We start from the raw sequence: 13,496 nt of genomic DNA on the forward strand, positions 1-13,496 counted from the left end.
AATATAGGAAAACAATAGAAAGGGAAAGACTAGAGATCTCTTCAAGAAAATTAGAGATACCAAGGGAACATTTCATGCAAAGATGGGTACAATAAAGGACAGAAATGGTATGGACCTAATAGAAGCAGAAGACATTAAGAAGAGGTGGCTAGAATACACAGAACTATACAAAAAAGATCTTCATGATCCAGATAATCACAATGGTGTGATCACTCACCTAGAACCAGACATCCTGGAATGCGAAATCAAGTGGGCCTTAGGAAGCATCACTATGAACAAAGCTAGTAGAGGTGATGGAATTCCAGTTGAGCTATTTCAAATCCTAAAAGATGATGCTGTGAAAGTGCTGCACTCAATATGCCAGCAAATTTGGAGAACTCAGCAGTGGCCACAGGACCGGGAAAGGTCAGTTTTCATTCCAATCCCAAAGAAAGGCAATGCCAAAGAGTGCCCAAACTACCACACAATTGCACTCATCTCACACACTAATAAAGTAATGCTCAAAATTCTCCAAGCCAGGCTTCAACAGTACGTGAACCCTGAATTTCCAGAGGTTCCAGCTGGTTTTAGAAAAAAGCAGAGGAACCAGAGATCAAATTGCCAACATCTGCTGGATCATCGAAAAAACAAGAGAGTTCCAGATAAATATCTATTTCTGCTTTATTGACTATGCCAAAGCCTTTGAGTGTGTGGATTACAATAAACTGTGGAAAATTCTGAAAGAGATGGGAATACCAGATCACCTGACGTGCCTCTAGAGAAACCTATATGCAGGTGAGGAAGCAACAGTTAGAACTGGACATGGAACAACAGACTGGTTCCAAATAGGAAAAGGAGGACGTCAAGGCTGTATATTGTCACCCTGCTTATTTAACTTCTATGCAGAGTACATCATGAGAAACACTGGGCTGGAAGAAGCACAAGCTGGAATCAAGGTTGCCGGGAGAAATATCAATAAGCTCATATATGCAGATGACACCACCCTTATGGCAGAAAGAGAAGTAGAACTAAAAAGCCTCTTGATGAAAGTGAAAGAGGAGAGTGAAAAAGTTGGCTTAAAGCTCAACATTCAGAAAACTAAGATCATATCATCCGGTCCCATCACTTCATGGCAGATAAATGGGGAAACAATGGAAACAGTGACAGACTTTATTTTGGGGGGGCTCCAAAATCACTGCAGATGGTGACTGCAGCCATAAAATTAAAAGATGCTTACTCCTTGAAAGAAAAGTTACAACCAACCTAGATAGCATATTAAAAAGCAGAGACATTACTTTGCCAACAAAGGTCCGTCAAAGTGGATGTGAGAGTTGGACTATAAAGAAAGCTGAGCGCCAAAGAATTGATGCTTTTAAACTGTGATGTTAGAGAAGACTATTGAGAGTCCCTTCAACTGCAAGGAGATCCAACCCATCCATCCTAAATGAAATCAGTCCTGAATATTCATTGGAAGGACTGATGCTGAAGCGCCAATACTTTTACCACCTGATGTGAAGAACTGATTCATTGGAAAGGACCCTGATGCTGGGAAAGATTGAAGGTGGGAAGAGAAGGGGAAGACAGAGGATGAGATGGTTGGATGGCGTCACCGACTCAATGGACATGAGTTTGAGTAAACTCCGGGAGTTTGTGATGGACAGGGATGCCTGGCGTCCACAGTCTGTAGGGTTGCAAAGAGTCAGACACAACTGAGCGACTCAACTGAACTGAACTGATCAATTAATTAGATGATCATATGAGAGTAGGAACTAAACCAATTTTATCTGGATTGAGTATATCACCAAATTACTGCTTTTCTTGTTTTGTTTTCAGTTTCACTAATAGTGTGGTGATACTGGAGCTTCCCTGGTGGCTGAGATAGTAAAGAAGCTGCCTGCAATGCAGGAGACCTGGGTTCAATCTCTGGGTCAGGAAAATCCCCTGGCGAAGGGCATGACTACTTAGAGTTTGCAAAAGCAGGTTGCGGGGATTTCTTAAAGGGGAAATGATATGTGGGATATACTGCAGGTCCTTACAAAGGAATGCTGGAAAAGTAATCAATTATTTTTTGACTTGGGCTTTTATTCTCTCATTAGACTTAAGGCCGACAGAAACCTCAGTCATCTTATTTTTTCTTCAAAGTACCAGCAGCCAACTGTTTGTTTGGCAGTAATGATATATTGTAAAGTCTAGGACTACCCCTCCTAGCACTTAGGTATGTTGTAAATTCGTGACTGCTTTATTCCCTGGATAGAACCTTGCCACTCAAAGTGTGGTTTATGGATGGATGAGTGGGCTGACATCATCTGGGAACTGAGACATGCAGGATTTTAAGCCTATCTGCCTCCTGGTTCTACTTTGTTAATTCATGTCCTCCAAGAAGCACACACCAAGATGGGATTTGACATCTTAAGAGATGTGTTAGGGAAGACGCCAGAGGGAAAAAGGAGAAGTAGGTCTGACCTGTGTGAAGGAAAGAGCTAAGGGAGGATTGTGTAGGATCTAAGAGTTTAGCACAGTACTAAGCAATTTTCTGGCAAGCCAAGGGAGAGTCCTCCAGCCAGTGTTAGAACTAGTAAGGCAGAAGTTCCATCTCTCACAGGAATGAGTCTGCCTTACTATTTGTGCTGCCTCCAGTCATTTACTGAGAGCACTGTATGGAAAGCTCTGCTTCAGTGGAAGTGGAAGTGGGATTTCAGAGCACAGCACTGAGGCCTTCTTTCAATTACAGTCATAGCAGCCAGAGATCTCATTGGCACGTTTCCCTGGCCATGACACCTTCTGAATCAGGTGCATCAACAAAATCTCCAGGTGATTATGTGCACATTAAACTTTGAGAAGCACTATTCTAGAATAATAATTTGACACTTTGAGGATGTTAACCCAAAGTCAATAAAATTGTTTATGATCGGCATAGCATCTCCTCAAAAATGCAGTTCTTTGGGGATAGTATTTTTCACAGTTCATTTGAACAGAGTTGCTGTTCAAAGTGAGAACTAGAGCAGATAATTTGTTGTTAATTTGTAACAAATGTGTGAAGCCAATTTGGGGCCAAAGCAGAATTTCCAAGATGCTTTGCCTGCTTGCTGAAGGGAGCTAGATACAATTTACTTCCTCTGGCCTTTTAGAGTTTAAGGTTCTTGTAACAAAGAATTATATATTTCTGCTTCTGTTGTCTTTTTACCACTTGGTAAGATATAAATATGATTCTTATGGTGACTGCTGGAAATAAACTGTTTGGAAAATCTTATTGAGTTGCCTCTGCTGATACAGGGCTTAGTATTTGAGGGGCTCGCTTCAATCATACTAATTTACATAAACTATTTACTTTTTTTTAACAATTTGCATTACTAATTTACATGAAAAATTAAGAGTACTTTTTAAATCCCTAATTAAAGATAAAATACTTTTACTACACTCAATAGTATTTTTGGTGATCTTGGTATTCAATGTAATTTTTATATCATTATTTATTAATTAGTAGTGGGCTGTTGCCCCAAGGGCCACAGCACTGAAGATCTAGCTATAAATAAAGTTGGACTACTCTCAATCTTGGGCAGAGAAAGTTCCTCTAAAGACAGACAGCCACAGGTGTTCCCTAAAATAGAATTTACCTAGAAACTGAGTTAAAGGTGTAAGAACCTCTGGTCCACTATCAGCAAACACTTGTCAGATGTAATCTATGTTTCAGGCACTGTATAATTACAACAGAGACCTGGAAATCAGTAAGACTTAGTCATCGACCTTGAAGAATTCACAGAGTACCCTAGTGGCAGAAATATACCTGAAAACAATTAATTACAGCAGAGATATTTGCTGTTGTTGAGCATGGAGAGATGGAGTAGGTCAAGCAGCTGGGGAGCTGGCAGGCACAAAGAATGGTACTAATGCATCATATGAGACACTAGCACTGTCTTTGTGCACCAGGCCTGTCGGGAGTATCTAAAATTCTGAGCAGATCACCTGAGCGATCCAAAACTTAACTTATTACCATCCCTCTCACAAAATAGGGCTTCCCTGGTGGCTCAACTGGTGAAGAATCCACCTGCAATGCGGGAGACCTGGGTTCCATCCCTGGGTTGGGAAGATCCCCTAGAGAAGGGAAAGGCTACCCACTCCAGTATTCTGGCCTGGAGAATTCCATGGACTGTATAGTCCATGGGGTCACAAAGAGTCGGACACGACTGAGCGACTTTCACTTTTCAGTAAATAAAAATCCTGCTTCTTTACATGTATTCATAGAATTGTGACTGGTACCCCTATTCATACAGCCTTTTCAGACAGAAACCTGAGAGGCTTCCTCATGTCCTTCTCCTTTACTCCCTGTGGCCAACATTACTCAGAACTCTCAGTTTAATCTTCAGAGCCTCCTCTCTCTTCCTCCCTTCTGAGCACTGCCAACACTGCTGCCTCAGACAAGCTCTTAAACTTGAACATCTGCAATAGTCTTCCCACTGGTTAGTCTCTCCCATCTTCAGACATGACCTCTTTCCAATCCATTCTCCCCATATCAGTTTAAAACAGGAGTGGCCCTTCTTCCTGCAGGAAAAGGCCTAAACGCCTTAAGGAGTTAGGTGTAGGTTGAGAGATCAAAAAAAGATCTTAATGACCCAGATAACCACAGTGGTGTGATCACTCACCTAGAGCCAGACATCCTGGAGTGTGAAATCAAATGGGCCTTAAGAAGCATCACTATGAACAAAGCTAGTGGAGGTGATGGAATTCCAGCTGGGCTATTTCAAATCCTAAAAGATGATGCTGTGCAAGTGCTGCCCTCAATATGCCAGCAAATTTGGAAAACTCACTAGTGGCCACAGGACTCGGGAAGGTCAGTTTTCATTCCAATCCCAAAGAAGGGCAATGCCAAGGAATGTTCAAACTGTTGCACAATTGCACTTATTTCACGTGCTAGCAAGGTCATGCTCAAAATTCTTCAAGCTACTCTTCAACAGTATGTGAACCAAGAACTTCCAGATGTTCAAGCTGGATTTAGAAAAGGCAGGGGAACCAGAGATCAAATTGCCAACATCCGTTGGATCATAGAAAAAGCCAACACATTAGAAAAGACCCTGATGCTGGGAAAGATAGAAGGCAGGAGCAGAAGGGGATGAGAGAGGATGAGATGATTGGGTGGCATCACCGACTCAATGGACATGAGTTTCAGCAAGCTCCAGGAGATGGTGAAGGACAGGGAAACCTAGACATGCTGCAGTCCATGGGGTCGCAGAGTCAGATGCAACAGAACAACATGGGTTGAGAGTGCTACTAATGCTTGAGAGCCAAACTGCTTGGATTCAAATCCTGGCTCTACCACTTACTAGCTGTCTAGGGCAAGTCACTTAGCCTCTCAGTGACTAAGTTTCCTCAACTGTAGTATAGATGTAGAAACTGACTCTCTGTCATAGGATTATTGAGGGGGTTAATTGACTCAATACTGTACCTGTAAAGTGCTTAACAGTGCCTGGCACAAAGTCAATACACTGCTTGATGGTGGGTACTCATGGTAGGGTAATAGTACACAGAGTATGTGCCAGGTAAATAAAGATGACCAGTACTCCCCTTGTCTTCCAGAGACTAACAATCTGAAGGCAAACAAATTAGGTCTTATGATCAATGCTGTCAGAATTTGAGCACAATGCTAAATGATCAGGGAATAAGAAATTTATTAACTCTTGTAATCTAAAATTGTTCTGTTAAAATTTTTTTGTTTTCTGGATACATAGTAAGTCAACTTCCCAAATACAACTTCAGTTCAGTTCAATTCAGTCGCTCAGTCGTGTCCAACTCTTTGCGACCCTGTGAATCGCAGCATGCCAGGCCTCCCTATTCATCACCAACTCCCGGAGTTCACTCAAACTCATGTCCATCGAGCCAGTGATGCCATCCAGCCATCTCATCCTCTGTCGTCCCCTTCTCCTCCTGCCCCCAATCCCTCCCAGCATCAGGGCTTTTTCCAATGAGTCAACTCTTCGCATGAGGTGGCCAAAGTACTGGAGTTTCAGCTTTAGCATCATTCCTTCCAAAGAACACCCAGGACTGATCTTCTTTAGAATGGAGTGTCTCTCAAACCACACGTTCCTCATACATAAAATTTGAAGACTCATGATTTTGTTCTGTATACACTTACAGTGACAATAAGCAATTGGTTCTAGTACGTGTGAACATTTAGGTCCAATAGTTTGAAAAAAAGAGAAACTGGCATTGAACGCATATGCAAAAGGGAAGACACATGATCCACAGACGAATAGTAGAGAGTTTGCAGTAAAGCCTCAGGAATTAATAACAGTGGTAGAGGTAACTACCACTGTAGTTATCTGTAGTTAACTGTAGAGATGACTGGTTGAAAAAGACCCTGATGCTGGGAAAGACTGAAGGCAGAAGGAGAAGGGAACGACAGAGGATGAGATGGTCGGATAGCATCACCTACTCGAGGGACATGAGTTTGAGCAAGCTCTGGGAGTTGGTGATGGACAGGGAAACCTGGCATGCTGCAGCCATGGGGCCGTGAAGAGTCGGACTGGACTGAGCAACCGAACTGAACTGAGTGATAACTGTACCCACTGGTTTTTGAAGTATGTGGGCTGCTGAGGTTTGAGAGTTGCTGGTGGAGGTGATATGAGGGAGATTGCAGGACACTGGCAGAATATATGTAAATTCAGTATGTCTTATAAATAGATATGAATTCAAAACTGAACACAGAGTTTAAAGAAGAAATACAGATTGAGGAATTGCCTTTTGATGTTGGAGGCAGAAGAATATACTGTTTGAATTTGGGTTCAAATTACTAGTTCAGTTCAGTCGCTCAGTCGTGTCTTACTCTTTGCGACCACATGGACTGCGGCACGCCAGGCATCCCTGTCCCTCACAAACTCCTGGAGTTTACTCAAACTCATGTCCATTGAGTCGGTGATGCCATCCAACCATCTAATCCTCTGTCGTCCCCTTCTCCTCCTGCCTTCAATCTTTCCCAGGATCAGGGTCTTTTCCAGTGAGTCAGCTCTTCACATCAGGCGGCCAAAGTATTGGAGTTTCAGCTTCAATATCAGTCCTTCCAGTGAACACTCAGGACTGATCTTTAGGATGTATTCGTGGGATCTCCTTGCAGTCCAACGGACTCTCAAGAGTCTTCTTCAACACCACGGTTCAAAAGCACCAATTCTTCGGCACTCAGCTTTCTTTATAGTCCAACTCTCACATCCATACGTAACTACTGGAAAAACCATAGCTTTGACTAGACGGACCTTTGTTGGCAAAGTAATGTCTCTGCTTTTTAATATGCTGTCTAGGTTGGTCATAGCTTTCCTTCCAAAAAACAAGCGTCTTTTAATTTCATGGCTGAAGTCACCATCTGCAGTGTTTTTGGAGCCCCCAAAAATAAAGTCTGCCACTGTTTCCATTGTTTCCCCATCTATTTGCCATGAAGTGATGGGACTGGATGCCATGATCTTAGTTTTCTGAATTTTGAGCTTTAAGCCAACTTTTTCACTCTCCTCTTTCACTTTCATCAAGAGGTTCTTCAGTTCTTTGCCTTCTCCCATAAGGATGGTGTCATCAGCGTATCTGAGGTTATTGGTATTTCTCCAGCAATCTTGATTCCAGCTTGTGCTTCATCCAGCCCAGTGTTTCTCATGATGTACTCTGCATATAAGTTAAATAAGCACAGTGACCATATACAGCCTTGACGTACTCCTTTTCCTATTTGGAACCAGTGTGTTGTTCCATGTCCAGTTCTAACTGTGCTTCCTGACCTGCATACAGATTTCTCAAGACGCAGGTCAGATGGTCTGGTATTCCCATCTCTTCAAGAATTTTCCACAGTTTATTGTGATCCACACAGTTAAAGGTTTTGGCACAATCAATAAAACGGAAGTAGATGTTTTTTCTGGAACTCTTGCTTTTTTGCTGATGCAGCAGATGATGGCAATTTGATTTCTGGTTCCTCTGCTTTTTTAAAACCAGCTTGAACATCTGAAAGTTCATGGTTCACATATTGCTGAAGCCTGACTTGGAGAATTTTGAGCATTACTTTACTAGCATCTGAGATGAGTGCAATTGTGAGGTAGTTTGAGCATTCTTTGGCATTGCCTTTCTTTGGAATTGGAATGAAAACTGACCTTTCCCAGTCCTGTGGCCACTAGTGAGTTTTCCAAATTTGCTGGCATATTGAGGGCAGCACTTGCACAGCATCATCTTTTAGGATTTGAAATAGCCCAGCTGGAATTCCATCACCTCCACTAGCTTTGTTCATAGTGATGCTTCTTAAGGCCCATTTGATTTCACACTCCAGGATGTCTGGCTCTAGGTGAGTGATCACACCACTGTGGTTATCTGGGTCATTAAGATCTTTTTTTGATCTCTCAACCTACACCTAACTCCTTAAGGCGTTTAGGCCTTTTCCTGCAGGAAGAAGGGCCACTCCTGTTTTAAACTGATATGGGGAGAATGGATTGGAAAGAGGTCATGTCTGAAGATGGGAGAGACTAACCAGTGGGAAGACTATTGCAGATGTTCAAGTTTAAGAGCTTGTCTGAGGCAGCAGTGTTGGCAGTGCTCAGAAGGGAGGAAGAGAGAGGAGGCTCTGAAGATTAAACTGAGAGTTCTGAGTAATGTTGGCCACAGGGAGTAAAGGAGAAGGACATGAGGAAGCCTCTCAGGTTTCTGTCTGAAAAGGCTGTATGAATAGGGGTACCAGTTACAGTTCTATGAATACATGTAAAGAATGCATGTACAGTTCTTCTGTGTATTCTTGCCACCTGTTCTTAATATCTTGTGCTTCTGTTGGGTCCATACTATTTCTGTCCTTGATTGTGCCCATGTTTGCATGAAATGTTCCCTGGTATCTCTAATTTTCTTCAAGAGATCTCTAGTCTTTCCCATTCTATTGTTTTTCTCTATTTCTTTGCACTGATCACTGAGGAAGGCTTTCTTATCTCTCCTTGCTATTCTTTGGAACTCTGCATTCAAATGGGTATATCTTTCCTTTTCTCCTTTGCTTTTCACTTGTCTTCTTTTCACAGCTATTTGTAAGGCTTAGGCCATTTACTAACACTGTGATTTGGGGAAATTATTTAATTTTTTAAGTCTCAGTTCTCATCTGAGAGATGGGGATTGTGATAGTACTAATCCAACAAGGAAGTTAGGATTGTGAAAGTTCTCTAAACACTTTGCTGGTAATTTACAAATAGCAAACATCTAGTAAGGTTAGTTCTTGCTGTTGATGGTGATTATTAATATATTGTTTCTTTGCTTCCGTTAAGATAAGTGAATTTACAGATATTTCAGTCAAATTTAGGAGAAGAGCATCTTCCTAGATGGCAGGTTATTGTCTACTTAGAATAAGCTGCCTTTTGTTATCTTATTCTAGGGAATGTAAAATATTGTAGAGTTTCATAAGCATATCCCTGTCTCTTTCCTCACCTATTTTTCCCGTGCAGGTTTAAGTTCCTACAGAATTTAACATGTAACTGAAAAATATATCCTACAACTAAAGAGCTATAGAATTCCAGAAATCCTTGATTTCATTACCTAATTTATGAATGTAATAATTGGTAACATGCCAGTTTTACTAATAATGCTTTTAAAGTGCTGAAACATTTTTCATATTCTCCCTATTGTCATATGTACCCTGTTTTCTCTTTCTTGATATTTAATAATTTTATGTAACTAAAATAAACAGTTTGATTTAGCATCCTCTATTATGAGTGATGTGTTAGAGGACATTCCTTACGGGGCACTTTCCTGAAGCTCACTTAAACTCCTCTGTCCCATGCTCCCATAAGCGCTGTATATTCCCTACTTCCCTCCCTCCCTGCCTCCTCTTCTCTCTCCCTCCCTATCTCCCCATCTCTCTCTTTCCCCCCTTCTCTCTCTATCCTTTTAACTTTTCTGCCCTTTAGCCTTGATGGTAAGAATAGTATCATGCAGCATCAAACAGGAAACGGCCAGCACTCAGTAGATATTCAGCTAGGTTTTGTTGAGTGAGTGAATGAATGCTGCCCTCTTGCATCATTTATCCAGTTCTGAGACCAGGGTCAGCAGTGTACCAGTAACTGATCAGTTAGTTATTCATTTAAAAAGGCATTTAGGAATAAGGTAAAGTAAAATAAAAAATAAATAAAATTTAACATAGAATTAAATAGTAACCTAATTCCAGAGACTGCCGTCTGTGAAACAGCTGTCTTTCTAAAGTCTAAAGCTGTCTTTCTAAAGCCCTTCTTCAGATGCCAAATGCCTTCCACTAATTACCTGGTTGCTAACTACTCAGTAGTATGCCTACAGTGACAGGTTCAGTCTAGAAGACTGAAGAGAAATCGTGATAAAACTGTCTCTAATTCAAGGCCCTTAATTCAGAGCTGTAGATCTTAAACACCTCAACTCTTAAAGATTCTGTAGGTGATGTTAGGGAAAGGAATAATGTAGACATGAAAAAGGTTCATCATGTATGTCTAGTGACTGACATTCATCTCTTTGTTCACAAGAACTTGAGTTATGATATACAACTGTGTAGTAAGCAAATGATAGACATAAATCAAATCACAAATTGCCACCTGGGCCACCCAGCACATGCTGTGTCAACCCAACGTGAGACTTACCTTCTTCTCACATGACAGATAATCAGAGACAGGAAAAAGTTTGCAGGTGCAACAGGAAGCAGCTAAAGAGATTGTCCTGGCATCACCTGTAGCCTCAGTATATACCATTTACCTCCCAGTGTCATGACTCTCGGCCATAGGTCACATTTGAGACTTAGAACCTTAACCCAGCGTGCTGCAGCCTCCCTCTCAAGTCCCCCTAGAGTTGCTGCCATTGGCCAGTGTCCAAGAATGGGGTTGCACAGCTGTCCTGACAAATGAGTTTCCCCCATTCAAGCCAGCAAATGGGGAGTTTGAGCTGCTTTGTAATACTCCTTGCCTCTGGGTTGCAGAAGCTATTTAACATGTAATAAAGTATCTTGCTCTCTGTTTTTGTGTATTTTCTTTTAGATATTATGTAAACATCTTTAGGATCCTTTTAATGCAGGAGGCGAGAAATCATCCATCTAAAGGGAGTTGATTTCAGCTTTTTTCTTCTTTCTTTTTGTCTCTCCCAGACACTAAGGATTATATCCTGGAGCCGCTTTCTCTGCCAGAAAGTCCAGGTGGCACCACCAGCTTAGAAGGTTCTCCATCTGTGCCTTGTATTTTCTGTGAAGAACATTTTCCTGTGGTTGAACAAGACAAACTTCTGAAACACATGATTATTGAACATAAGATTGTCATAGCTGATGTCAAGTTGGTTGCTGATTTCCGAAGGTAAATTTTGTTTTCATCCATAGAAGAATTAGGTTTACTAACTTAATTATTTCTGTAGAAATATGAAAATTCATACTCTTTTTCAGGTTTCAACTTAGCCTTTTTTCAACTTTGAGCTTATTTGCATTCTTGAGCAAGTTGTATTTGAAAATGTTACATACTGTTGTATTTCTACAAATTCTGGAAGCAGATCAACTTTCTAAAGAGTTGATAATACTCCCTTTACCACATCTCATGAAATTTTTTGCATTGTTGGTCTCTATCAGATTGATGTCCTTTTTATATTTCAGGATACACACATTCTCCAGCTAAGTGAGTTCTTCCCGACAGCCCAGAATAAACTTGGTTAAAAAAAAAAAAAAAAATTTTTTTTTTTTAAGCCACCCAAAGGGAGGTTTGGGGGAAAGGGGATCTTGAATCTTAAGTGTTATGATAAAGTTGAAAATCAGAAAAAGACTGAGTCTTTCAACAACCCAGAGGGGTATAAGGGGTATAAAAGGAGACAGCAGCTAAGATCAGTGACTGAGGTGCTTAGAGGAAGAGGGTGAGGAAGATGAAGAGAAGATAGGTGTGAGTGGTTGAGTAACTGCCAACCCTGGACATGGTGAGAAATGTAGGAACCTAACCTGTATAGCTGGATCCTGAAGTGAGCTAGACTCGCTAATTCTAGACCGATTCTCAGAAGTGATTGTCTAAGAGACATGCCTTCTCTGAAGCAGGTATAATGGAGTAGTTATGTGTAGGTCATTATCAGTTGAAAACACCTTGCAAACAAGATGGTGGTAGTTAACTAGCTTAGTATAGTTACTGAAAGCACACATTTTGGTGTATCTGGTAAAGTCCCATTTTGAGATGTTCTGCATCTCAAACATTAGAATAGCCTAATTCTATTAGAATTAGGCTACAGAGCATTAGAGTAACCCAGATATTGTAATATCCTTGCATCTAAATTCTGTATCTGCCAGACCACATTATTCTTAGCAAGCGACTTCTTTCTTAGGATGGGTTTTGCAAACAGCAAGCTGTATTATTAAGAGTGGACTGTGAAACCCAGCAGGCCTAGGATTGAATGCAGACTCAGTGACTTTCTTACCATATAACTCCCAGCAAGCTTCTTACTTCTCTAAGCATCAGTTTTCTTATCTATAAAATGGGGGTAACACCAGCCCTCATAAGATTGTTGAGCTTTGTATAAAAACAAGATACGTGTAGCACCAACTAGCATCTGATATCCTTCATACCCAATAAATAGTAGCCAACTTTTTAAGTGTATTTTGATTACAAAAGATATATTTGAAGTCTTAGTTTTCTGCAACTAGAGCTTAAGTTTTCAATAGGCATTTGTTGCTGTCCTGAAGATCTAATTATGGTTTGTAAAATTTGTTTTGAGAAATTTTCATTTCAGATTCTAAGTACTCTAAACTTCTAGAGTAGCAGTTTGTTTTTTAAGGACAAATAACCACAGTGCCCACAGGGGTAATATTAGCTATTCTGTAGCCCTTTTGTCCTTCTCAACTGCATAACACCTATTCAGAATGTCTGCTGTGTGCCTCCTGTGTGGTGGCTGCTTTTATCCGCTTAGCATTGCCACTCAGCATTTGAGTAGACTTGGGGCTGTATGCTTAGGGGGCATAGAAAGTTATATGAACAATATATGTCACCAACTCCTAGAATGAGCTTTTTTTTTTTTTTGGCCACACCATGAAACACTTGTGGGAATCTTAGTTCCCTGACTAGAGGTCAAACCTGGGCCCCTTGCAGTGGGAGCGTACAGTCCTAACCACTAAACCAGCAAGGAATTTCCTAGAATAAGCTGATTTTTACAAGCTTTACAAGCTTTTACAGTGGAAAAACAGTGCTTCTCATTCTCATCCATTGTTCTTTGCTTTCAATTAAAGTATTTGTATGTGTGTGTATGTACGTACGTATGTATATACGTGTGTGTGTGTGTGTGTGTGTGTGTGTGTTTTGGGAGTTTTCTCTTACATGATACAAAGTTGCTGCTGCTGCTAAGTCGCTTCAGTCGTGTCCGACTCTGTGCGACCCCAGAGTCGGCAGCCCACCAGGCTTCCCCGTCCCTGGGATTCTCCAGGCAGGAACACTGGAGTCGGTTGCCATTTCCTTCTCCAATGCATAAAAGTGAAAAGTGAAAGTGAAGTTGCTCAGTCGTGTCCGACTCTAGCGACCCCATGGACTACAGCCCACATGTAGTCAGATGTGTTGATT

The 13,496-nt window shown here is 41.2% G+C and overlaps 1 protein-coding gene across 1 annotated transcript in view; it reads left to right on the top strand.

Annotated features, from left to right (window-relative positions):
• The window catches only part of ZNF277 (zinc finger protein 277), a 139,370-nt gene that overhangs the window by 65,929 nt on the left and 59,945 nt on the right, over positions 1 to 13,496 (top strand). The window contains exon 3 of the mRNA XM_010831177.1: positions 11,069 to 11,270. Within this exon, the coding sequence (XP_010829479.1) occupies positions 11,069 to 11,270 (202 nt within the window). The remainder of the gene's footprint in view (positions 1 to 11,068; positions 11,271 to 13,496) is intronic.

Source organism: Bison bison, unplaced genomic scaffold (genome assembly GCF_000754665.1).
Source record: "Bison bison bison isolate TAMUID 2011002044 unplaced genomic scaffold, Bison_UMD1.0 scf7180017864525, whole genome shotgun sequence".
NCBI classification, from domain to species: domain Eukaryota; kingdom Metazoa; phylum Chordata; class Mammalia; order Artiodactyla; family Bovidae; genus Bison; species Bison bison.